Source organism: Hemitrygon akajei, chromosome 17 (genome assembly GCF_048418815.1).
Source record: "Hemitrygon akajei chromosome 17, sHemAka1.3, whole genome shotgun sequence".
NCBI classification, from domain to species: domain Eukaryota; kingdom Metazoa; phylum Chordata; class Chondrichthyes; order Myliobatiformes; family Dasyatidae; genus Hemitrygon; species Hemitrygon akajei.
In genome coordinates, this window is record NC_133140.1 from 91460318 (window position 1) to 91486267 (window position 25950).

Here is a 25950-nt window from a genome sequence, read left to right on the forward strand (position 1 = left end):
AGGCAGAGACCAACCATCGCGGATAAGGAGGACCCCACGGACACGTGGAAATTGGGACCACAAGGAACGTCTGGCCAGTGTAATACCTTTTCTCTTCATTGACTATTCATGGAGGGTCAGAGAATTCTAGTAGGGTACACATGGAGACAGTTTGTGAATCCACGTGCTTTTAGTTGAAGCAATAAAAGTTACTTGTCGGTAACTACAGGTTCTCTGTGCCTCACTGATCATTATTATTAGGGGTGATTCTTGCAACAGAATTGGTATCCCTGTTGTGAGCTCGAGGATAAATCTCTTTGTTTAGTGGGAGGCTCGAGTTGAACCACATGGGTGAGGTACAGAGAGATTTGGGGCTGGGTAGTAAGCAGTTATTGACCCAGGATGAAGAATTTAGGAAATTCTGCAAGTCCACAGGACTTGGATTGTTTTGATTGGAGGGGATACCTCCAGAAATATGTGTTGGGTAAGTGGCCACAATATGAGGAGTTTGTCGGTCACTCTGGCTGTGAAGGGAAAACTGCTGGTGATGCCCTATGGAAAATCGCCCTAGAGAAGCTGTCAAGCAGGAAGTTTAAACAATTACAAAAACCAGTAGCAGTTGGTTATTTGATTGAGGATTTGATAGAATTACGACAAAATGCTAAAGCAGTACGGCATAGATTAGAATTGGAAAGCGAAGGTCCACATAACGCAGAAGCCAAGCGAGATGGGTTACAGCAGGAAATCCTAGAATATTGGCATAAAGCTGAAGCCAAGTGAGATAGGTTAGAAGGAGAACACAAAAGGCTCCAAAAGGAGTTGGAAACCTTTAGAGAAAGGGTTATCGATTTACAGGGTTAGAGAGGTATGGACTTGATGTATATGAACCAGTTTCAGTTGAAGTGTGAGAAAATACTTAAGAGAAAAGTAAACTGGAGGAAGCAGTGGAAGGATTAAAGATGGCGAAGGATGAAGTGGAAGGATTAAAGAAACAGTGCAGTGATTTAAAGATGGCAATGAATGTGATTCAGCAATCACAGGAAAGCAAGAAGCAAGAGGTGATCATGCAAAATGTTTAAAGCATATTCAAAAGCTGCAACCAACTTGCGGCATAGCGAGGTATAATATGTGTTTTTGGATCTGAAAAAGGGAAGGAAGGTGAATATGGAGATATTGATTGGCATGATTTAACAGATGAAGCTACTAGATACGGTTACGATAATTACGAAACAGCATTTCCCGAGGAACTCCCACTGACACCCTACCAACGGGAGCTGGTGCTATTGTCTGCATGATTGGCACCCCTAGTTACTATCAGAGAGGCGGGAGCAAATCAAAATCCGAATATAACATACACCACACCATTCGGGGTACCGCAGATAGAGATAAGGATATCGGGACATGTGCACTTGGAGATGATCACTGAGAGCTTTTCGAAGCAACTTGTCATCAGAGAATAATACACAGCCTAGACGACTCTGATGAAAGGAAGCTGATTATAATGTGTTTACACCCAAATGTACACTCAGCTTTGCCAGAGATACAATGACATGGTGGGGGAACAAGTGAGGAACTGAAAAACGCAATAAAACTGTCATGGGTGTTAACAGAGGGGGCCCAGTAGACGCGCTAGCAAAATGATCCCAGAGGAGAGGTGAACATCCCACTGTATTTGTGTTTATTTGTGTTTATCACTGTTTATCCCGTTTATGAACTGTGTTCCAAGGGGTTTATGGGACAGCATTAGAGTGGGACCATTTAGGACCAGAGGCTTCAGATGTTTGAGGACACTAGTGTCTCACTGTACCGATGAATCTAAAAAGGGACTGGAAATGTTTGATCCTTCTAAACCCACAAATACTGAGGCATGGGTACTGAGGAAGATGGTGGGAAAAGGAGATACAAAGACCAAATAAACTCCCTAATGTGAAGGTGATGCCTACTGAAGTCAGGCACCTGCCTGGAGAAATAAGGGTAGGGAACCCACCCCGCAGACCTCCCTGCCACACTATCAAGGGGCAAGGAAAGACAAAGGAAATGGAACAGGGCCAGGAACAGGGAGAACTGAAGGTGAAGTAATTAAGTCCTATAACTGTGGTCAAGAGGGGCACATTAAGAGAGAATGTCCAAACCTGAGACAAGAAAGAGTAGAGCAATGTGGTTTGCCCTTGGAGGGACCAGAAAGACAGAGCACACAAAATAACATGGTGGAGACACCACCATCCAGGGAACTGTACCCTGAGTTTCAATGACAGTGTCAGGCTTCCACCAACATGGGTGTGTGACACAAGGTGGGATGAAATCGAAAGACCTCTAGTGAGAGGCCACCCTGTTACCTTTTTATGGGACACTGGAGGATCCTGAACCACCATCAACACCACTAAGGGTGTTTAAGGGCAACACCACTAAGGGCGAGGTGGGACCAGTACCGTCCAGATGGTCTACATCTGGACAGGGCCGGGATCAATGTCCTAGGATGATTTTTTGCTAGTGCTGTTGGGGAGGCTTTAAACTAATATGGCAGGGGGAGGGGAACCCACACAGAAAAGAAGAGGGAAGTGATGCAGAGACCAAAGCTAGAGTTAGTGAAGAAAAAAGTAAGAGTAGAGTGCATTAAAGTAAAAAGCAAAAATCGCATAGGTCACTAGATTCTAAAAGGACAATGAGTATAAGGGAACTTTATCTAAATGCCTGTAGTATTAGAAACAAGGATAGTGAACTTGTGGCACAGATCAGTACAAAGGCATATGATTTAGTGTCCTTTACAGAAAACTGGTTGCAAGATGGAGATGACTGAGAATTAAATATCCAAGGGTATCAAGTAATACGGAAGAATAGGCAGGAAGGCAAAGAAGGTGGAGTGGCGCTCTTGATTAGGGATGAGATCAGGGTGATTGTGAGAGACGATAAAAGATTTACGGAGCAGAATGTTGAGTCCATCTGGGTAGAGATTAAGAATAGTAAAGGGAAAAAAAATCACTGGTGGGTGTTGTCTATAGGCCACCTAATAAAAATATTGCAGCGGCAGAGGCGATTAACCAAGAAATAACTGAGGCCTGTAAAAATGTAACGGCAGTTGCCATGGGGGATTTTAACTTCCACATGGATTGGGTGAATCAGGTTGGTCAAGAAAGTCTTGAGGAGGACCTCATAGAATGCATCCGTAATGACTTTCTTGAGTAGCATGTTAGAAACATAAAAACACAGAAAACCTAAAGCACAATACAGGCCCTTTGGCCCACTAGGTTGTGCCGAACATGTTCCTACCCTAGAAATTTCTAGGCTTACCTATAGCCCTCTATTTTTCTAAGCTCCATGTACCTATCCAAAAGTCTCTTAAAAAACCCTATAGTATCCACTTTCATCACCTTTGCCGGCAGCTCATTCCATGCACTCACCACTCTGAGTGAAAAACTTATCCCTGACATCTCCTCTGTACCTACTCCCTAGCACCTTAAACCTGTGTCCTCTTGTGGCAACCATTTCAGCCCTGGGAAAAAGCCTCTATCAGGTCACCTCTCATCCTCCATCGCTCCAAGGAGAAAAGGCTGAGTTCACTCAACCTATCTTCATAAGACATGCTCCCCAATCCAGGCAACATCCTTGTAAATCTCCTCTGCACCCTTTCTATGGCTTCCACATCCTTCCTGTAATGAGGCAACCATAACTGAGCACAGTACTCCAAGTGGGATCTGACCAGGGTCCTATATAGCTGCAACATTACCTCTCGGCTCCTAAATTCAATTCCATGATTAATGAAGGCCAATACACCGTATGCCTTCTGAACCACTGAGTCAACCTGCACAGCTGCTTTAAGCGTCCTGTGGACTCGGACCCCAAGATTCCTCTGATCCTCCACACTGCCAAGAGTCTTACCGTTAATACTATATTCTGCCATCATATTTGAGCTACCAAAATGAACCACTTCACACTTATCTGGGTTGAACTCCATCTGCCATTTCTCAGCCCAGTTTTGCATCCTATCAATGTCCCGCTGTAACCTCTAACACCCTCCATACTATCCACAACACCTCCAACCTTTGTGTCATCAGCAAACTTACTAACCCATCCCTCCACTTCCTCATCCAGGTCATTTATAAAAATCATGAAGAGTAAGGGTCCCAGAACAGATCCCTGAGGCATTCAAATGGTGACCGACCTCCATGCAGAATATGACCCGTCTACAACCACTCTTTGCCTTCTGTGGGCAAGCCAGTTCTCGATCCACAAAGCAATGTCCCCTTGGATCCCATGCCTCCTTACTTTCTCAATAAGCCTTGCATGGGGCACCTTATCAAATACCTTGCTGAAATCCATATACACTACATCTACTGCTCTTCCTTCATCAATATGTTTAGGAACATATGTTCATCAACATGTTCATCAACACGTCCTCAAAAATTCAATCAGGCTCGTAAGGCACAACCTGCCCTTGACAAAGCCGTGCTGACTATTCCTAATCATATTATATCTCTCCAAATGTTCATAAATTCTGCCTCTCAGGATCTTCTCAATCATTCGCAACCCTCCCATCTCTGGAACCTCTCCCATCCCTATTGATGATGCAAAGATCATCGCCAGAGGCTCAGCAATCTCCTCCCTCGCCTCCCACAGCAGCCTAGGATACATCTCATCTGGGCCTGGCAACTTATCCAACTTGATGCTTCCCAAAAGCTCCAGCACATACTCTTTCTTAATGCCTATATGCTCAAGCTTTTCAATCTGCTGCAAATCGTCCCTATTATCACCAAGAGCCTTTTCCATAGTGAATACTTAAGTATTCATTAAGTACCTCTGCTATTTCCTCTGGTTCCATACACACTTTCCTCTTCACATACTTGTAGAATGCCTTGGGGTTTTCCTTAATCTTGCCCGCCAAGGCCTTCTCATGGCCCCTTCTGGCTCTCCTAATTTCCTTCTTAAGCTCCTTCCTGTTAGCCTTATAATCTTCTTCATTTCTAACATTACCTAGCTTTCTGAACCTTTTGTAAGCTTTTCTTTTCTTGACCAGATTTATTACAGCCTTTGTACACCATGGTTCCTGCACCCTACCATATCTTCCCTGTCTCATTGGAACGAACCTATGCAGAACTTCACACAAATATTCCCTGAACATTTCCCACATTTCTTCCGTATTTTTCCTTGAGAACACGTTGAGAAACACTTTTCTAACTTGTCTGTTCCTATCTCTCTCCAATGCTATGGTAAAGGAGAAAGGATTATGATCACTATCTCCAAAATGCTCTCCCACTGAGAGATCTGACACCTGACCAGGTTCATTTCCCAATACCAGATCAAGTGCAGCCTCTCCTCTTGTAGGCTTATCTACATACTGTGTCAAGAAACCTTCCTGAACACATCTAGCAAACTCCACCCCATCTAAACCCCTTGCTCTATGGAGATACCAATCTATATTTGGGAAATTAAAATTTCCCATCATGACAACTCTGTTATTATAACACCTTTCCAAGATCTATTTCCCTATCTGCTCCTCGATATCCCTGTTACTTTTTGGTGGCCTATAAAAAAACACCTAGTAAAGTTATTGACCCCTTCCTGTTCCTAATCTCCACCCACAGAGACTCTGTAGACAATCCCTCTATGATGTCCATCTTTCCTGCAGCCGTGATACTATCTCTGATCAGCAGTGCCATGCCCCCACCTCTTTTGCCTCCCTCCCTGTCCTTTCTGAAACATCTAAAACCCGGAACTTGAAGTAACCATTCCTGTCCCTGAGCCATCCAAGTCTCTGTAATGGCCACCACATCATATCTCCAAGTACTGATCCATGCTCTAAGCTCATCTGCTTTGTTCACAACACTCCTTGTGTTAAAATAGATACATCTCAAACCTTCGGCCTATCCTCCCTCTGTCTCCTATCTTTCTGTATTTGAAAGCCAGACGCCTCTTCCCCAGTCTCTTCAGGTTGGCACCTGAGAACATTTCTATCACATACAAACCTTTGATTTCCATCCACACAAGCAGTCCTCGCATGACCTTTATCCTCCTCCACCTCACCATCTGCTCTAACACTCTGGTTCCCCTTCCCCTCCAAATCTAGTTTAAACCCCTCAGAGCAGCACTAGCTAACCTACTGCAAGGATGTTAGTCCCCTTCCAGTTCAGGTGCAAACCGTCCCATCGGAACAGGTCCTACCTATGTTAATGAACCCACAAGGGAAAATACTATTTTAGATCTAGTCCTGTGCAATGAAACAGGTAAGATTAACAATCTTGTAGTCAGGGATCCCCTTAGAAAGAGTGATCATAGTATGACTGAATTTCGCATACAGATGGTGGGTGAAATAGTTAGACCTAAAACTAGTGTATTATGCTTGAACAAGGGAGACTACAATGGAATGAGGAAGGAGTTGGCTAACGTGGATTGGGAGTGCAGTCTATTTGGTAGGACAATTGAGGAACAGTGGAATACTTTCAAAGAGATTTTTCACAGTGCTTAACAGAAGTACATTCCAGTCAAATGTCAGAACAGTATGTATGGAGAGAACCAGCCTTGGATAACTAAGGAAATAAAAGGTAGTGTGGCGACTCACTTTCTGCGCAGGCGAACCAGCTCACAAATAGCCCACGCACGGGGAGAGACTTTGGTAATGCACCTCTGACGTCATTTCCGCCCGGAGAGGACAGGAACTAGGGATTAAAAGCCAGCACCGCGAAGTTTAAATAAACTAGTCTCGAAACGACTTACCAACTGCGTGTCGTTGTTTCTAGCTCTGTATGTAGTACATCGCTACAATAGTATCAAATTGAAAGCTCGTGTACAAATTCACAAAGAGTAGTGGGAGACTGGAGGATTAGGAAAACTTTAAAAAGCAACAGAAAACAACTAAACAAGAAATAAGGAAAGGGAAGATAGAGTATGAAAGTAAATTAGCACAAAATAGCAAAAGTTTAAAAAAAATAAAGTGGAAGAGGGTGGCTAAAGTCAACGTAGGTCCCTTGGAAGACGATAAGGGGAAATTGATATTGGGTGATAAGGAAACGGCTGAGGCATTGAATGACTATTTTGTGTCAGTCATCACGATGGGGGACACATCTAATATGCCAAAGAAGGATGTTATGGATGAAATGGGAGGTGAGGACCTCGATAAAATCACTGTCATTAAAGAGATAGTGATGAGCAAACTAGAGGGCCTGAAGGTAGATAAGTCTCCTGGTCCTGATGGGATGTATCCCAGAGTGCTGAAGGAATTGGCAGAGGTAATAGTAGACATGTTGGTAATCATTTATCAAAACTTTCTAGACTTTGGGCAGGTCCCGGCGGATTGGAAGACAGCAAATGTCACGCCACTTTTTAAAAAAGGATGTAGGCAAAAGACGGGCAACTATAGGCCAATTAGCTAAACATCTGTGGTCGGGAAAATGCTTGAAGCTGTCATTAAGGAAGAAATAGCAAAACATTTAGAAAGGAGTGGTTCCATTAGACAATGCAGCATGGATTCCGAAAGGGCAGGTCCTGTTTGACAAACTTACTGGAGTTCTTTGAGGACGTAATGAGTGCAGTGGATAGAGGGGAACAGGTGGATGTAATATACTTGGATTTCCAGCAGGTGTTCAATAAGGTGTCGCACAAGAGACTTATAAATAAGATACGGATGCATGGAGTTGGAGGAAGTGTATTGGCATGGATAGTGGATTGGTTAACCAATAGAAGGCAGTGAGTTTGTATAAATGGGTGTCAGTAGTCAGTGGTGAGTTGGGTGCCACGGGGTTGGTGCTGGGCCCGCAGCTGTTTACCATTTACATTGATGATTTGGAAGAGGGGACTGAGTGTAGCATAGCAAAATTTGTTGATGACACTAAACTGAGTGGAAAAGCAATTTGTACAGAGGATGTGGAGAGTCTGCAGAGGGATATAGATAGGTTAAGTGAGTGGGCCAAGGTTTGGCAGATGGAGTACAATGTTGGTAAATGCGAGATCATCCACTTTGGAAGGAATAATAAAAGAGCAGATTATTATTTAAATGGTGAAAGATTGCAGCATGCTGTTGTGCAGAGGGATTTGGGAGTACTTGTTCATGAATTGCAAAATGTTGGCCTGCAGGTGCAACAGGTTATTAAGAAGGCAAACGGAATGTTGGCCATTGCTAGAGGGATTGAATTCAAGAGCAGGGAGGTCATGCTGCAACTATACAGGGTACTGGTGAGGCTGCACCTGGAGCACTTTGTGCAGTTCTGGTCTCCATACTTGAGGAAGGATATACTGGCTTTGGAGGCAGTGCAGAGGAGTTTTACCAGATTGGTTCCAGGGATGAAGGGGTTAAACTATGAGGAACGATTGAGTCGCCTGGGACTATACTCTCTGGAGTTCAGAAGAATGAGAGAGGATATTATAGAAACATAAAAAATTTTGAAAGGGATAGATAAGATAGAAGTAAGAAAGTTGTTTGCATTGGTAGGGGAGAAGATTTAGGACAGAGATGAGGAGAAACTGTTTTTCCAGGAGAGTAATGAATCTGTGGAATTGCCTGCCCAGGGAAGCAGTTGAGACTTCTTCACTAAATATATTTAAGAAACAGTTAGATAGGTTTTTGCATAGTAAGGGAATTAAGGGTTATGGGGAAAAGACAGGTAGATGGAGCTGAGTTTACGGACAGATCAGCCATGATCTTATTGAATGGCGGGGCAGACTCGATGGGCCGGATGGCCTACCCCTGCTCCTATTTCATATGTTCTTATGTAGAATGGGTGAAATGTGGATAAAACCAGAGGAGCCGAGCAATGGTCAGATGGTGATAATTGCACAGAAGTCAGGAGCATTTGCAAGGCACAAGCATGACTGCAGAATGATGGCTGGCAGTGCGTGCATACAAGGTCCAGACCCCAAACCACAGAAGCATATGGGTCTTCCAAAAAAAGCAGAGGAAGATGTTGGTAAGGTAATACAACAAGGGGTACTGAGACCAGTAGCCTCCACTGATAACTCACCCATATGGCCAGTGAGGAAACCAGATGGTAGTTGGAGGTTGACAATAGATTATTGAGAGCTGAATAAATGAACTCCATTAACAGCCCCAAATGTAGCAAATAACCCGGAGACAGTGGTCAAACAGAATGAAGGAGCACAATGGTTCACCGTTTTGGACATAACTAATGAATTTTGGTCTATTCCACTAGGAAGTGAGTGTCAATAAAAGTTTGCATTTACTTTTCAGGGACAGCAGTATACTGTACATGGACTGGCCTACCACAGGGGTTCCATAATTTCCCATCTATATTTCACCAACGCTTAGAACATAGAACATAGAATAGTACAGCACATTACAGCACAATGTTGTGCTGACCCTCAAACCTGCCTCCCATATAACCCCCCCCCCACCTTAAATTCCTCCATATACCTGTCTAGTAGTCTCTTAAAGTTCACTAGTGTATCTGCCTCTACCACTGACCCAGGCAGTGCATTCCATGCACCAACCACTCTCTGAGTAAAAAACCTTCCTCTAATATCCCCCTTGAACGTCCCACCCCCTTACCTTAAAGCCATGTCCTCTTGTACTGAGCAGTGGTGCCCTGGGGAAGAGGTGCTGGCTGTCCACTCTATCTATTCCTCTTAATATCTTGTACACCTCTATCTTGTCTCCTCTCATCCTTATTCTCTCCAAAGAGTAAAGCCCTAGCTCCCTTAATCTCTGATCATAATGCATACTCTCTAAACCAGGCAGCATCCTGGAAAATCTCCTCTGTACCCTTTCCAATGCTTCCATATTCTTCCTATAGTGAGGCAACCAGAACTGGACACAGTACTCCAAGTGTGGCCTAACTAGAGTTTTATAGAGCTGCATCATTACACTGCATCTCTTAAACTCTATCCCTCTACTTATGGAAGCTAACACCCCATAAGCTTTCTTAACTACTCTATCTACCTGTGAGGCAACTTTCAGGGATCTGTGGACATGTACCCCCAGATCCCTCTGCTCCTCCACACTCCCAAGTATCCTGCCATTTACTTTGTACTCTGTCTTGGAGTTTGTCCTTCCAAAGTGTAGCACCTCACACTTCTCTGGGTTGAACTCCATCTGTCACTTCTCAGCCCACTTCTGCATCTTATCAATGTCTCTCTGCAATCTTCGACAATCCTCTACACTATCTACAACACCACCAACCTTTGTGTCGACAGCAAACTTGCCAACCCAACCTTCTATCCCCACATCCAGGTCGTTTAATAAAAATCACGAAAAGCAGAGGTCCCAGAGCAGATCCTTGTGGGACACCACTAGTCACAACCCTCCAATCTGAATGTACTCTCTCCACCACAACCCCCTGCCTTCTGCAGGCAAGCCAATTCAGAATCCACCTGGCCAAACTTCCTTGGATCCCATGCCTTCTGACTTTCTGAATAAGCCTACCGTGTGGAACCTTGTCAAATGCCTTACTAAAATCCATGTAGATCACATCCACTGCACTACCCTCATCTATATGCCTGGTCACCTCCTCAAAGAACTCTATCAGACTTGATAGACATGATCTGCCCTTCACAAAGCCATGCTGACTGTCCCTGATCAGACCATGATTCTCTAAATGCCCATAGATCCTATCTCTAAGAATCTTTTCCAACAGCTTTCCCACCACAGATGTAAGGCTCACTGGTCTATAGTTACCCGGACTATTCCTACTGCATTTTTTGAACAAGGGGACAACATTCGCCTCCCTCCAATCCTCCAGTACCATTCCCATGGACAACAAGGACATAAAGATCCTAGCCAGAGGCTCAGCAATCTCTTCCCTCGCCTCGTAGAGCAGCCTGGGGAATATTCCGACAGGCCCCAGGGACTTATCCGTCCTAATGTATTTTAACCTCCTCTTCCTTAATTACAACATGCTCCAGAACATTAACCTCACTCATATTGTCCTCATCATCATCTAGTTCCCTCTCACTGGTGAATACCAAAGAGAAGTATTCATTGAGGACCTCGCTCACTTCCACAGCCTCCAGGCACATCTTCCCACCTTTATCTCTAATTGGTCCTACCTTCACTCCTGTCATCCTTTTGTTCTTCACATAATTGAAGAATGCCTTGGGGTTTTCCTTTACCCTACTTGCCAAGGCCTTCTCATGTCCCCTTCTTGCTCTTCTCAGCCCCTTCTTAAGCTCCTTTCTTGCTGCCCTATATTCCTCAATAGACCCATCTGATCCTTGCTTCCTAAACCTCATGTATGCTGCCTTCTTCCACCTGACTAGATTTTCCACCTCACTTGCCACCCATGGTTCCTTCACCCTACCATTCTTTATCTTCCTCACTGGGACAAATTTATCCCTAACATCCTGCAAGAGATCCTTAAACATCGACCACATGTCCATAGTACATTTCACTGCAAAAACATCATCCCAATTCACACCCGCAAGTTCTAGCCTTATAGCCTGATAATTTGCCCTTCCCCAATTAAAAATTTTCCTGTCCTCTCTGATTCTATCCTTTTCCATGATAATGCTAATGGCCAGGGAGCAGTGGTCACTGTCCCCCAGATGCTCACCCACTGACAGATCTGTGACCTGACCCGGTTCGTTACCTAGTCGGCCTGTCAACATACTGTGACAGGAATCCGTCCTGGACACACTAAACAAACTCTGCATCTTCCAAACCCTTGGAACTAATCAGGTGCCAATCAATATTAGGGAAGTTAAAGTCACCCATGATACCAACCCTGTTATTTTGCCATGGGTAACAAAGGACATTAAGGACATCCTGAACGCTAAAAAGAGGGCGTTTAAGAGATGGAATTAGGGAGGAGCTGAGGACAATACAGAGGGACCTGAAAGCCAAGATCAGGGAGGCTAAAGACAGGTATAGGAGGAAGCTTGAGTGGAAACTCCAGCAGAACAACATGAGAGAGGTCTGGAGTGGGATGAGGACCATCACTGGTTTCTGGCAAACTAGCAACAGAGGAGCTGAAGGCAGTGTGGACAGGGCCAACTAACTTAACCTGTTCTTCAACAGATTTGACACTGCCCATCCCCCACATGATTCATCTGTTGTCGGCCGCCAACCAACACATACTCCACTCTCCCCTCCTCACAGCCCCCACCCTGCTCTCGTGACTACACCCCTCCCCCACCTGAAACCACCACGGTGGGCTTCACAGCCGAACAGGTGAGAAGATAGCTGAAACGTCTCCACCCAAGCAAGGTGCAGGCTCGGATGGTGTCAGCCCCAGGGTGCTCAAAGCCTGTGCCCCCCAGCTATGTGGAGTACTTCACCATGTTTTCAACCTGAGCCTGAGTCTCCAGAGGGTTCCTGTGCTGTGGAAGACATCCTGCCTCGTCCCTGTACCGAAGACGCCACGCACCAGTGGCTCCAATGACTACAGACTGGCACTGACCTCCCACATCATGAAGACCTTGGAGAGACTTGTTCTAGAGCAGCTCTGGCCCATGGTTAGGCCACACCTAGACCCCCTCCAGTTCACCTACCAGCCCCAACTAGGAGTTGAGGATGCCATCATCTACCTGCTGAACCGTGTTTATGCCCACCTGGACAAACCAGCAAGCACTGTGAGGGTCATGTTTTTTGACTTCTCCAGTGCGTTCAACACCATCCGCCCTGCTCTGCTGGGTGAGAAGCTGGCAGTGATGCAGGTGGATGCTTCCCTGGTGTCATGGATTATTGATTACCTGACTGGCAGACCACAGTATGTGCGCTTGCAACACTGTGTGTCAGACAGAGTGGTCAGCAGCACTGGGGCTCCACAGGGGACTGTCCTGTCTCCCTTTCTCTTCACCATCTACACCTTGGACTTCAACTACTGCACAGAGTCTTGCCACCTTCAAAAGTTTTCTGATGACTCTGCCATAGTTGGATGCATCAGCAAGGGAAATGAGGCGGAGTACAGGGCTACGGTGAGGAACTTCGTCACATGGTGTGAGCAGAATCATCTGCAGCTTAATGTGAAAAAGACTAAGGAGCTGGTGGTGGACCTGAGGAGGGCTAAGGCACCGGTGACCCCTGTTTCCATCCAAGTGGTCAGTGTGGACATGGTGGAGGATTATAAATACCTGGGGATAAGAATTGACAATAAACTGGACTGGTCAAAGAACACTGAGGCTGTCTACAAGAAGGGTCAGAGCCACCTCTATTTCCTGAGGAGACTGAGGTCCTTTAACATCTGCCGGACAATGCTGAGGATGTTCTATGAGTCTGTGGTGGCCAGTGCTATCACGTTTGCTGTTGTGTGCTGGGGCAGCAGGCTGAGGGTAGCAGACACCAATAGAATCAACAAACTCATTCATAAGGCCAGTGATGTTGTGGGGGCGGAACTGGACTCTCTTACGGTGGTGTCTGAAAAGAGGATGCTGTCCAAGTTGCATGCCATCTTTGACAATGTCTCCCATCCACTCCATAATGTACTGGTTAGGCACAGGAGTACATTTAGCCAGAGACTCATTCCACCGAGATGCAACACTGAGCGTCATAGGAAGTCATTCCTGCCTGTGGCCATCAAACTTTACAACTCCTCCCTCAGAGTGTCAGACACCCTGAGCCAATAGGCTGGTCCTGAACTTATTTCCAATTGGCATAATTTACTTATTATTATTTAATTATTTATGGTTTTATATTGCTATATTTCTACACTATTCTTGGTTGGTGTGACTGTAACAAAACCCAATTTCCCTCGGGATCAAAAAAGTATGTCTGTATGTCTGTTTTTGCACCTTTCCAATATCTGCCTCCCAATCTGCTCCTCGGTATCTCTGCTGCCACCAGGGGGCCTATAGAATACCCCCAACAGAGTAACTGCTCCCTTCCTATTCCTGACTTCTACCCATACTGACTCAAAAGAGGATCCTGCTACATTATCCACCCTTTCTGTAGCTGTAATAGTATCCCTGACCAGTAATGCCACCCCTCCTCCCCTTTTCCCTCTCTATTCCTCTTAAAGCACTGAAATCCAGGAATATTGAGAATCCATTCCCGCCCTGGTGCCAGCCAAGTCTCTGTAATGACCACTACATCATAATTCTATGTATGTATCCAAGCTCTCAGTTCATCACCTTTGTTCCTAATGCTTCTTGCATTGAAGTACACACACTTTAGCCCTTCTACCTTACTACCTTTACACCCTTTATTCTGCTTCTCTTTCCTCAAAGCCTCTCTATATATTAGATCTGGCTTTATTCCATGCACTTCTTTCACTGCTCTACTGCTCCGGGTCCCATCCCCCTCGCAAATTAGTTTAAACCCTCCCAAACCATGCTAGCAAACCTACCTGCAAGGATATTGATCCCCTTCGAGTTCAGGTGCAACCCATCCAATCTGTACAGGCCCCACCTTCCCCAGAAGAGATCCCAATGATCCAAAAATCTAAAACCCTGCCCCCTGCACCAACTCCTCAGCCACGCATTCAACTGCCATCTCCTCCAATTCTTACCATCACTATCACGTAGCACTGGCAGCAATCCTGAGAACGCCACCCTTGAGGTCCTGTTCTTCAGCCTTCTGCTTAGTTCCCGAAACTCACACTTCAGGACCTCATCCCTCTTCCTGCCTATGCCGCTGGTACCAACATGTATCACGACTTCTGATTGCTTCCTCTCTCGTACCAGGATGTCATGCACCCAGTCAGAGACATCCCAGACCCTGGCACCCAGGAGGCAACAAACCATGCGGATGTCCTTCTCACGTCCACAAAATCTCCTGTCTGCTCCCCTGACTATAGAGTCTCCAATGACAACAGCTCTCCTCTTCTTGTCCCACCCTTCCGCACCACAGGGTCAGACTCAGTGCCAGAGGCCCTGTCACCATGGCTCACACGTGGTTGGTCGTCCCCGCCGGCAGTATCCAGGATGGTAAACTTATTATTCAGGGGAATGGCTACAGGGGTGCTCTGCACTACCTGTCAATTCACCTTCGCTTTCCCCCCTCTGACTGTCACCCAACGACCTGCTTCCAGCAGCCTAGGTGTGACTACCTCCCTGTAGCTCTCATCTATGACTGCCTCATTATCCCTTATGAGTTGAAGGTCATCCAGCTGCTGCTCCAGATTCCTCACAGTCTTTCAGATCGCCCAGCCGCATACACTTCTGGCAAATGTGATTCTGTGGGAGACGGGAGTTCCCCCAAGACTGCCACATCTCACAGGAGAGGCACATCACCGCCTCAGGAGGCATTGTAAAGACTAACTGGGAACCAGCTCGTCCTCCGCCTCTTCTCGTCGAAGCCTCTCGAGTCAAAGCCTCAAAGCTCCACTCCTTCACTGGCCACTTTCCACAGGCCGCTCTGCCTGAGCTACCCCTCTATTTATTTGTTTGAGCTTTTCAAACTGCTTGGTCACCTGACCTCGAGTGCCCAATCAGCTGCTTTCTGCTGAGTCTGAGCTATTCAAATCTTTATTGTCTAATCAGCGGCTTTCTGCTGAGCTATTCAAATTGTGATTGACTTGATTGCACAGTCCAACTACCAAAACTGCCAGAATCTCTCGAGTCAAAGCCTCAAAGCTCCACTCCTTCACTGGCCCACTCACTCACTGGCCGCTTTCTGCTTTTTTTAGGTAAAGGGTTAAAACAGTTTTTAAAACCCAAGTGCTTGGTACAATATGTAGATGTTCTACTCTTGCAGACGGAAACTCAGCAGGAGCATTATCAGCTATTGACAGAACTGTTGCAATTATTATTTGCATTGGGACTAAAGGTAAACCCAAAAAAAAAACCACAGGTAATGAAACAAGAAGTTAGTTATTTGAGAATGATCTTGACATTGGGAAAAAGAGAAATTGATAAGCGAAGAGTAGAATTGGTTATTAAACTGCCTATTCCCCGAGACCTGAAAGGGCTGTGGTCCTTTCTAGGGCAGGTAGGATATTGTAGGGATCACATTGATGGATTTTCCACCGAAGCAGCTCCCTTAATGGAATTACTGAAGAAGAATGTGGCGTGGGAATGGAAATCAGAACATACCCAGGCTATCACAGCTCTGAAGCAAGCATTGGCCACTGCGCCTACTTAAAAAACTCCAAATGCGAATGAGAGGTGGCCACAACTGATACTACCCTCTCAGTAGTGCTGTTACAGGAGATGCATGGGAAGTTAAGCCCAGTAGCATATACTTCATGCATGCTCTCACCAGTAGAGCAGGGGTATAGTGTATGTGAAAAACACTTGTTAGCAGGTTTCTGGGCAGTACAACATTTTGCCTACATAGTGGGACTTAATCCACTTACAATACTGACAGAACACACCCCCATACAATTACTGGTAGATGGAAGAAAGAAATATTAGTGTAAAGCGAGTAATCACTACCTCTATGTTAGCCAATAACCTGGTGTACCAAGAAAGTGAACATGAGTGTCAAGTTATGATAGCAAATGATCCCAAGGGCTCACTTGTATCAAAACAAAAAGGAGGGGGTGGAAGCAGATCAGATAAAGTAATGACTGAGAACAGAGACACAAAGGAAAAAGAAAACCTCTAAAATTTTTGTGGATGGCTCCTCATCAGTACAGGATGGTGAGAGGAGAACTGGGTGTGGCATATATGTAGAGGATGAACATGGCCAGCAAAGATATAGTATAGCTTTAAAGTTACCTAAAACCAGGAGTGCACAGTCAGCAGAATTGGCAGCTATGGCATATGTGGTTAGCCACCCAGAACGTTTTCTGCCAGGGTCAGTCATACACTCTGATAGTATGAATGTTTGTAACTGCCTTACACAACATCAGCCTCTGTGGGAAGCCAGGGGGTTTGTTTCATCTGATGGGGAGCCCCTCCCATCTGCAGCTTTATTGCAATATATATTTGCAGAGGCAAAGGGAAAGGAATATGGAGTCGTAAAGGTGAAAGCTCACTCTAAATTATCTCCTGAGAGAAATAGACAGGCTGATGAATTGGCGAAGCAATGTGTTTTATTTGGGCAGGAATGGCAGTGCAGTTTGGGGAGATTGGGAGGCAGAAAGAACAACAGATTAAGGTTATGGATTTAACAGAGGAGTAGAAGAAAGATAATGAATTTAAAACATTGTTAGAAGGTGCAGTTTCTGAAAAATACAAAGAGCACAAGAGAGTGTTTGTCAAAGATGGAGTTGTCCTTCATGTTGGAAAGCTTGTGGTTCTAGAGGGAGGAAGAAACCAGATTATCCATTGCTACCATGATCTATGGGGACACCAGGGGTGCGAAAGTACCCTGGAAAAGATCAAGGATGTGGGATGGTGGCCTAAGATGAAGGATAATGTGGAGCATTATATCAAAAATTGTTTGATTTGTGCATAGTACAATCCTGATAGAAATATAAAGAAAGGAGCCCTCTGACATACCTAACCAGTGGAAGGGCCTTGGACTAATTTGCAGATAGATTAAGTTGGTCCCTTACCACCCACCCCTGGAGGGTACAAATTTACAAAGTGGGTGGAAGCTTTCCCAGCTAAGATAAACACAGCAAAGGCCACTGCAAAAATTCTATTGGAAAGGATATTCACACGCTGGGGACTACCCCAGAGTATCAAATCAGATCAAGGCACACATTTCACAGCCCAGATAATGCAAGATGTCATGGTACTTTTAGGGATCAAGCAGAGATTTCATATACTCTATAGACCTCAGTCTAGTGGAATTATGGAAAGAATGAATCGAACACTAAAGAAATGATTGCAAAAGTGGTGCGACAACATGGAACAACATGGCAAGTAGTTTTGCCTTATGCCTTGATGATAATAAGGAATACTGTGGCATCTTCAACTGGTTGCACCCCATATAAACCCATGACATGAGAAGATTGGAGAAGTTGTTAGGATTAGACTTGTCAAAATCTGAAATCAATGGAATTGTGTCAGAAAAGTGGGTACAACAATTGGTAGAGACGGTGAAAGAGGCCAATTATGTGGCAGCCCACCAAGTGGGAAAGAAAAAGCAACAGAGTAAAGCCTACTTTGACTCAAAGTCAGTCCCATAGAATTAAGCTCAAGACAAAGAGTGATGATTAGAATACACCAACCCACCTCATTTTTAAATCCAAGATTTGCAGGGCCCTATGAAATTATAGACAAAGCAAGCCCTTCAGTGTACAAAGTGCTGATTTCTCCATATAAAAATGAATGGTACCATATTAACCAGCTGAAATTAGTGGGGGAGAAACAGGACTGTTGTCACCATCAGCACATAACAATTGATGTACATGATAGCCCTGATTTGGAAGACTTGAGGATGGATCAATTGTTCCAAGAAGATGGGAACAGACCCTATCGAGGGGGTGATTTTCAGTCCTCTCATCCTGAGAATCAGGGAAGCATCATCAAAAAATCAAAAGAAAAAGAAGATAAGCCAACGTTTGTCCCTCCTATCCTGAAATGAAATTGGGTGAGGAAAAATAGATGCCTTGAGTCCAAAGACAATTGAGAGTTTTGATTGGGTGGGCTAGCAAAACAAAAACAAAACATGGACTGAAAATAATTTAAGATTTAAACTGGAAATAAGAGCAGATATTGCCCTTGTGTGTTACAGGTTTAATTCAACATAGAATAATGTTGAATTATAGAATAATGTATTTTGTTGCAATGGCATCAACCGTGACTGGGGTTGTTCCAGAGCCAGTACAGTGAACAAACGTGTCAACTGTGATATCATTGCTTGGAAAACACTCAGTGGAAAAAAAAATATCTTCTCAACGGATATGGGTAATATGGTCTAACAAAGGAGAAATAGAGGACTCAAATTTGTATTATACACAGTAATGGAGAACTTAAAGATCCAACACATTGATACAGATGAGTATCTGCGGGACTACGTTGTTACTGAATTGCCATCAATTCCTCACTTGACTGCAGACTGGACACGTGTTGTGGAGGAGGCAAAGGAGATCATCCATCAATGGACTAAATAACACTAAAGTTATTAAAATACGCGCTGGTAAGGCAAATGAAATATTGAGTGACCCAGGCTTTTCGAGTAAGTTTTGCAATTGGGGGACAAATGTTCAAATATATCCATGGGTAAAACTAGTATCACATGCTGCAGTAATACTAATTTAATGTACCCTGATAATTGTATTGCTCAATGTATATCAACTGAGAAGATGGAAGGCTGAAATAATGGAAAATTAGGATAACACTCTCATGAAACAGCAGAGACAACTGTCAGTATAAAGTGGGTGAATTTAGTTAGTAAATGTTAACATTCTTTAAAACATGTAAGTGTTGCATACCTACTGGGGTTCCATGGCAGTCCTATGGGCAGTCAGTTGAATGAGAGGAGGATAATGATCCTAAGATCTTTGGATCAAGAGGAGGGAGATGTTGGTCAGAAGAAACTTCAGTCTGATCAAGGACAGGGGAAGCAGACACACCAGTTGACATTGTTTCTCACTTTTTGTGGACTCTAAACTGATTCCTTCTCTTGGATAATCTAATCAGAGCAACTGAATGTAGACACAGGAAGCTTCAGGTAATGATCTGCTAAACCTGAGACCATTCTCAAACAAGTAGCAATTTGTTATGTAAAGGGCATGGACTTTGAACTGATTCTTGCTCTGAGAGTGTCTAATCAGAGCAATAAAGAAACACAGAAACATAGAAAACCTACAACACAATACAGGCCCTTCGGCCCACAAAGCTTTACCTTAGAACCACCTAAGCTTACCCATAGCCGTGAGCTCCATGTATCCATCCAGGAGTCTCTTAAAAGACCCTATCATTTCCACCTCCACTGCCGTTGCCAGCAACCTATTCCACACACTCACCACTCTGCATAAAAAAGCTTACCCCTGACATCTCCTTTGTACCTACTTCCAAGCACCTTAAAACTATGCCCTCTCATGCTAGCCATTTCAGCCCTAGGAAAAAGTCTCTAACTATCCACACAATCAATGCCTCTCATTATTTTGTACACCTCTATCAGGTCACCTCTCATCCTCCGTCGCTCCAAGGAGAAAAGGCCGAGTTCACTCAACCTATTATGTAAAACCATATACGAGGAAATCTGCAGATGCTGGAAATTCAAACAACAACACACACAAAATGCTGGTGGAACACAGCAGGCCAGGCAGCATCTATAGGGAGAAGCGCCGTTGACATTTCGGGCCGAGACCCTTCATCAGGACTAACCGAAAGGAAATCTCTTACTATCTTTCCTTTCGGTTAGTCCTGACAAAGGGTCTCGGCCCGAAACATCGACGGCGCTTCTCCCTATAGATGCTGCCTGGCCTGCTGTGTTCCACCAGCATTTTGTGTGTGTTGTTATATAAAACCATATAACCATTCAACAATCACAGCATGGAAACAGGCCATCTTGGCCCTTCTAGTCCGTGCCGAACGCTTACTCTCACCTAGTCCCACCGACCTGCACTCGGCCCATAACCCTCCATTCCTTTCCTGTCCATATACCTATCCAATTTTTTTTTTAATGACAATATCGAACCTGCCTCTACCACATCTACTGGAATCTCATTCCACACAGCTACCACTCTCAAAGTAAAGAATACGAACACAATGCTGGAAGAACTCAGCAGGTCAGGCAGCATCCGTGAGAAAAGAGTAGCCAACGTTTCGGGCTGAGACCCTTAATCAGGAATGGGGGGAAGAGAGGACCAAAGCCCAGTAATAGAGATAGGGGAGGGGGTAGGGCCTAGAGGCGCCAGGTGGAAAACCAATCAGAGGAAAGATAAAGGGGGGAGGGGGAGGGGATAAGCATGAGAGAACTGTAGAGATAAAGAAGCAGGAAGTTGAAAGGGGAGAGAGGCAGAGAGGGACCTGGGATAGGGCAAGGGGGAGGGGGAGGGAATTACCAGGAGTTCTGTGGGGAGGGATGTGTAGACCAGGTAGTCACGGAGGGAACGATCCCTGCGAAAAGCTTAGAGGGGCAGGAAGGGAAAGATGTGCTCGGTGGTGGGGTCCTGTTGAAGGTGGCAGAAGTTGCGGAGGATAATATGTTGGATAATATGTTCACCTACCACCCCTCCAGCTTCCGGATCCAATATATTATCCTCCGCAACTTCCGCCACCTTCCAGGTGAGGCAACACTTCACCTGTGAGTCTGCTGGAGTCGTCTATTGCATCCAGTGCTCCCGGTGCAGCCTCCTGTACATCGGCGAGATCCGATGCAGATTGGGGGACTGCTTCGTTGAGCACTTACGCTCCATCTGTCACAATAGACAGGACCTCCTGGTTGCCACCCACTTCAACTCTGCCTCTCATTTCCATTTGGATATGTCCATACATGGCCTCCTCTACTGCCATGATGAGGCCAAACTCAGGTCGGAGGAGCAACACCTCATCTACCGTCTGGGTAGCCTCCAGCCTGGTGGTATGAACATTGAATTCTCCAATTTCCGGTAATTCCTTCCCCCCTCCCCCTTCCCCTATCCCAGATCCCTCTCTGCCTCTCTCCCCTTTCAACTTTCTGCTTCTTTATCTCTACAGTTCTCTCATGCTTATCCCCTCCCCCTCCCCCTTTATCTTTCCTCTGATTGGTTTTCCACCTGGCGCCTCTAGGCCCTACCCCCTCCCCTATCTCTATTACTGGGCTTTGGTCCTCTCTTCCCCCCATTCCTGATGAAGGGTCTCAGCCCAAAACGTTGGCTACTCTTTTCTCACGGATGCTGCCTGACCTGCTGAGTTCTTCCAGCGTTGTGTTCGTATTCTTTGATCCACAGCATCTGCAATGGTATTTTTGTGTTTTGACTCTCTAAGTAAAGAAGTTCCCCCTCGTGTTACCCCTAAACGTTTGTCCCCTAACTCTCAAATCATGTCCTCTTGTCCTGCTGTAACTTCTGATAGCCCTCCACATTATCCACAACACCCCCAACCTTTGTGTCATCAGCATATTTACTAACCCATCCCTCCACTTCCTTATCCAGGTCACCAACCTCCATGCAGAATATGACCCGTCTACAACCACTCTGCCTTCTGTGGGCAAACCAGTACTGGATCCACAAAGCAATATCCCTTGGATCCCATGCCTCCTTACTTTCTCAATAAGCCTTGAATAAGGTACCTTATCAAATGCTTTGCTGAAATCCATATACACTACATCTACTGCTCTATCTTCATTAATGTGTTTAGTCACATCCTCAAAAAATTCAATCAGGCTCGTAAGGGTAAGGCACAACCTGCCTTTGACAAACCCATGCTGACTATTCCTAATCATATTATGCCTCTCAAATGTTGATAAATCCTGCCTCTCAGGATCTTCTCCATCAACTTACCAACCACTGAAGTAAGACTCACATTTTCTTAAAGACGCCACTGGATTGTGAACAATTTTGATGCTGTGAGGCTCGAGCAGTAGAGCTGTCATTTCTGATATATTCTTGTAGGGCAAGGTTGCATGTTGAGTAGTGTCTGCACAACTTTCTCTCATTAGTAAGCCTATCCCGATTGAAATTCAGGGAATTCCATGGGTAACCATTGTTCTGGAGCACTTTGAATGAGTGCTTCTCTTCCCTAGCCTAAAGTTCAGTTGTGCGCTCTTAAATAAAGTGCAAATGCAGTTTTTCTTGTGGGAGGTTGGGTGGTTGCTATGGTAGTTCAATACCAGGTCTGTGTGCGTGTATCCTTCCGGTCGACAAATGTCTCTAATGTGCTGTCTGTGGTGTGCAGGATCACCTGTGGAGACTGCAACAAGACTATATCAGCCAGACAGGACATAAACTCTCAACATGTTTACAGGAACACAAACAGCTGGTACGTAGACATGACCAACTGTCACTGATTTCAGTACATAAAGATTAAGAAGTACACCACTTTAACTGGGACACCATGGAGGTTCTGGCATAGACAAACACGAAGCAGGCACAAGAATTTTTAGAAGTGTGCTTCTCTTCTGATAACTCCATAAACAAACATATAGAAATTGATGCCATCTACGAACCCCAAACAGCCAAAGAAACACAAGCCAATAAAATTCAAAGATCAAGTGATGGGGTAGTCATTCAGGACTGAGGCAGGTGAATGGGGTTGAGGGGCTATATAAACCTGAGCACCCTAGATCGAAATATCAACAGCTGCGCATTGAGGATATCAACTTGACTGGTGAAAAAATGTTGCAAGCTAATTGCCAAACTTGGTGAACACTCCTGACTCTACTCAATTGAAACAGAGAAATATTGAAGCAAGAGTATACCATTTGGCCCTTTTAACCTGCCCTGCCATTCAGTAACTGAATCACTCCTTGAACTTGGCCAAATCTCTTTGCAGCCTGTGCATCCTCCTTGTAATTCACAAGTCCACCTAATTTTGTGCCCAAGGGTAACAAAAACATGCAAACTCCACCACTTCGGTCAGTTTTCCAATGGGTTTGAGTCTCACCTCTCTGCTCAAGATCTCATTCCGGTCATGTATGAGAATCCAACCCATTCGCCAGCCAGGTACAAGCCACCGTTTGGCCAGGCCCCCACAGGATAGAATGGGGACACTTCTGCTCAGAGATCCAAGGGTAATAAATTTGTATTCAGGAAAAACCTGCACAATAACAAATTCATATTTTAAGAATTATTTCATTTAGAGATCACTCACATTTACTGCATAAAGTTATTCAATGGCAGTGCAGGGATCATAAGGAGTCAATGTAAAATTGTGGATTAGAGTTGGGATGTTGCAGCTGTACAAAACATTTGTTAAACTGCACATGGAATATTGTGCACAGTTCTGGTCTCCATTCTACAGAAAGGATGTAGTAGCAATAGAGAGACTGCAGAAGAGATTCACCAGGATGTTACCTGGAATGGAGAGCTGTAGTTACTAGGAGAGGTTGGAAGTCTAGGCTTAGTCTCACTAGAACATAAGAGGATGAGGGGTGACCTTATAGAGATTTATACAATTATGAAGGTATTAAATAAGATAGATAGTCAGAGTCATTTTCCCAGGGCAGGAGAGTCTGTAATGAGGGGATAAGGTTTAAAATCGAGTGAAGAGATTTAAATGGAATCTGTGGGGCAAGTGTTTTTCCTTCAACTCAAAGGGTGGTGATTATTTGGAATAAGCTGTCAGAGTAAGCAGAGACTGATATAATTACAGTGTTTAAAAAGGCATTTGGACTGGAATGTGGTGAGGAAAGGTTGAGAGGGATACAGGTCTAATGCAAGCAAATGGAATTCATGCAGATAGGCATAGAGTTGGCATGGACAAGTGAGGTGAAAGGATCTGTATCAATATTGTACCTTTCTATGATTTCGTAAACCCAATCTGATCCATGTATGAATAGTAAACCCGGAATACACCAAGATGCTGACAATATAACAACCACTACCAAGCAGTGATCTGTGGCAATTGAAGCATAATGTGTGATTGACACAATGGTGTAAATATCAGAAATAAAAACAGAAAATGTTGGAAAAACTAGTAGGTCAAGCAGCATCTGTGGAAAGAGAAACAATTAAGGCTTCAAGTTGAACAAATCCAAACAACTTATCAATTGTCTAACTCTTGCAAGGATATTGTCTATCTATACCTTTGGGTCTGAAAGAGAGTGCTCTAAAATGAAAGACTTCTTAAAGAATATGAGAGCTTGATCACTGATAAATTCAAGGCAGAGGTGGAAGGAGGTTCTGCAATTTGTCTCCTATAAGAACATCAGAAATAAAGCCAATGTAGGCCATGTAACCTCTCAAAACCTGCTCTATCTTTCAATGTGTTCACATTTAAGAGTCTGATCTGATCTTAGCCTCAACTTCACTCTCATTTCTGTTGCCCATAGCCCCTGAAACCCCTAATATTCAAAAAAATTGTATCATTATTTGACATGATCAGATTTAATACCTAGAGGACAAAGCAAAATTTTAAAGTTTTCAACTGTTTTGAGTGCTTTCTATCACGGCAAATGATTAATTAACCTCTTACTTAGAGAACTGTGCTCAGTTCTGGTCATCTCACTACAGGAAGGATGTGGAAACCATAGGAAGGGTGTAGAGGAGATTTACAAGGCTGTTGCATGGATTGGGGTGTATGCCTTATGAAGACAGGTTGAGTGAACTCAGCCTTTTCTTCTTGGAGCGACGGAGGATGATAGTTGACCTGATAGAGGTGTATAAGATGATGAGAGTCATTGATTGTGTGGATAGTCAGAGGCCTTTTCCCAGGGCTGAAATGGCTGCCACAAGAGGGCACTGGATTAGGGTGCTTGGGAGTAGGTACAGAGGAGATGTCTTTTTATGCAGAGAGTGGTGAGTGTGTTGAATGGGCTGCTGGCAATGGTGGTGGAGGCAGATACGATAGGGTCTTTTAAGAGACTTTGGATAGGTACATGTAGCTTAGAAAAATAGAGGGCTATGGGTAACCCTAGTAATTTCTCAAGTAGGGACATGTTCAGCATAACTTTGTGGGCTGAAGGGCCTGTATTGTGCTGTAGGTTTCTATGCTTCTATGTTTCTAATAAGGCAAGAGAGACATCTCACTGGCAGAGTGTGGAAATGTATAAAATATCTGCAGCAGATGACTCCATCCATGAATGTTTCCAGGTCACAATCATTGAGCTGGAGTGAGAGGAGAAAATGGTTGAACGGTTATACAGCTATAAAAGACTTTAGTTAGACTTTAGTTGGGGTACTGTGTTCAGTTTTGTTCACCTCATTACAAGGAGGATGTGGATGCTATAGAGAGAATGCTGAAGAGATTTACAGGGATGTTGCTTGGATTGGAGAGCATATCTCATAAGAATAGGTTGAGTGAACGGCCTTTTAGAAGATAGACTATAAGATATAGGAGCAGAAGTAGGCCATTCTGCTCTGCCATTCAATTATGGGCTGATCCAATTCTTACAGTCATCCCCACTCTTCTGCCTTCTCCCCATACCCTCTGATGCCCTGGCTGATCAAGAACCTATCTATCTCTGCCTTAAATGCACCCAATTACTTAGCCTACACAGCCGCTCATGGCAACATATTCCACAGATTTGCCACCCTCTCACTAAAGTAATTTCTCCACATCTCAGTCTTAAAAGGACGTCCTTCAATCCTGAACTCGTACCCTCTTGCCTTAGAATCCCCTACCATAGGAAATAACTTTGCCATATCTGATCTGTTTAGGCCTTTCAACATT

General features: G+C 44.5%; 1 protein-coding gene across 1 annotated transcript in view; it reads right to left on the bottom strand.

Moving 5' to 3' along the window:
- Positions 1–25950, bottom strand: part of tat (tyrosine aminotransferase) — a 149474-nt gene that overhangs the window by 42955 nt on the left and 80569 nt on the right. Inside the window, exon 8 of the mRNA XM_073070550.1 lies at positions 23224–23376. Within this exon, the coding sequence (XP_072926651.1) occupies positions 23224–23376 (153 nt within the window). The remainder of the gene's footprint in view (positions 1–23223; positions 23377–25950) is intronic.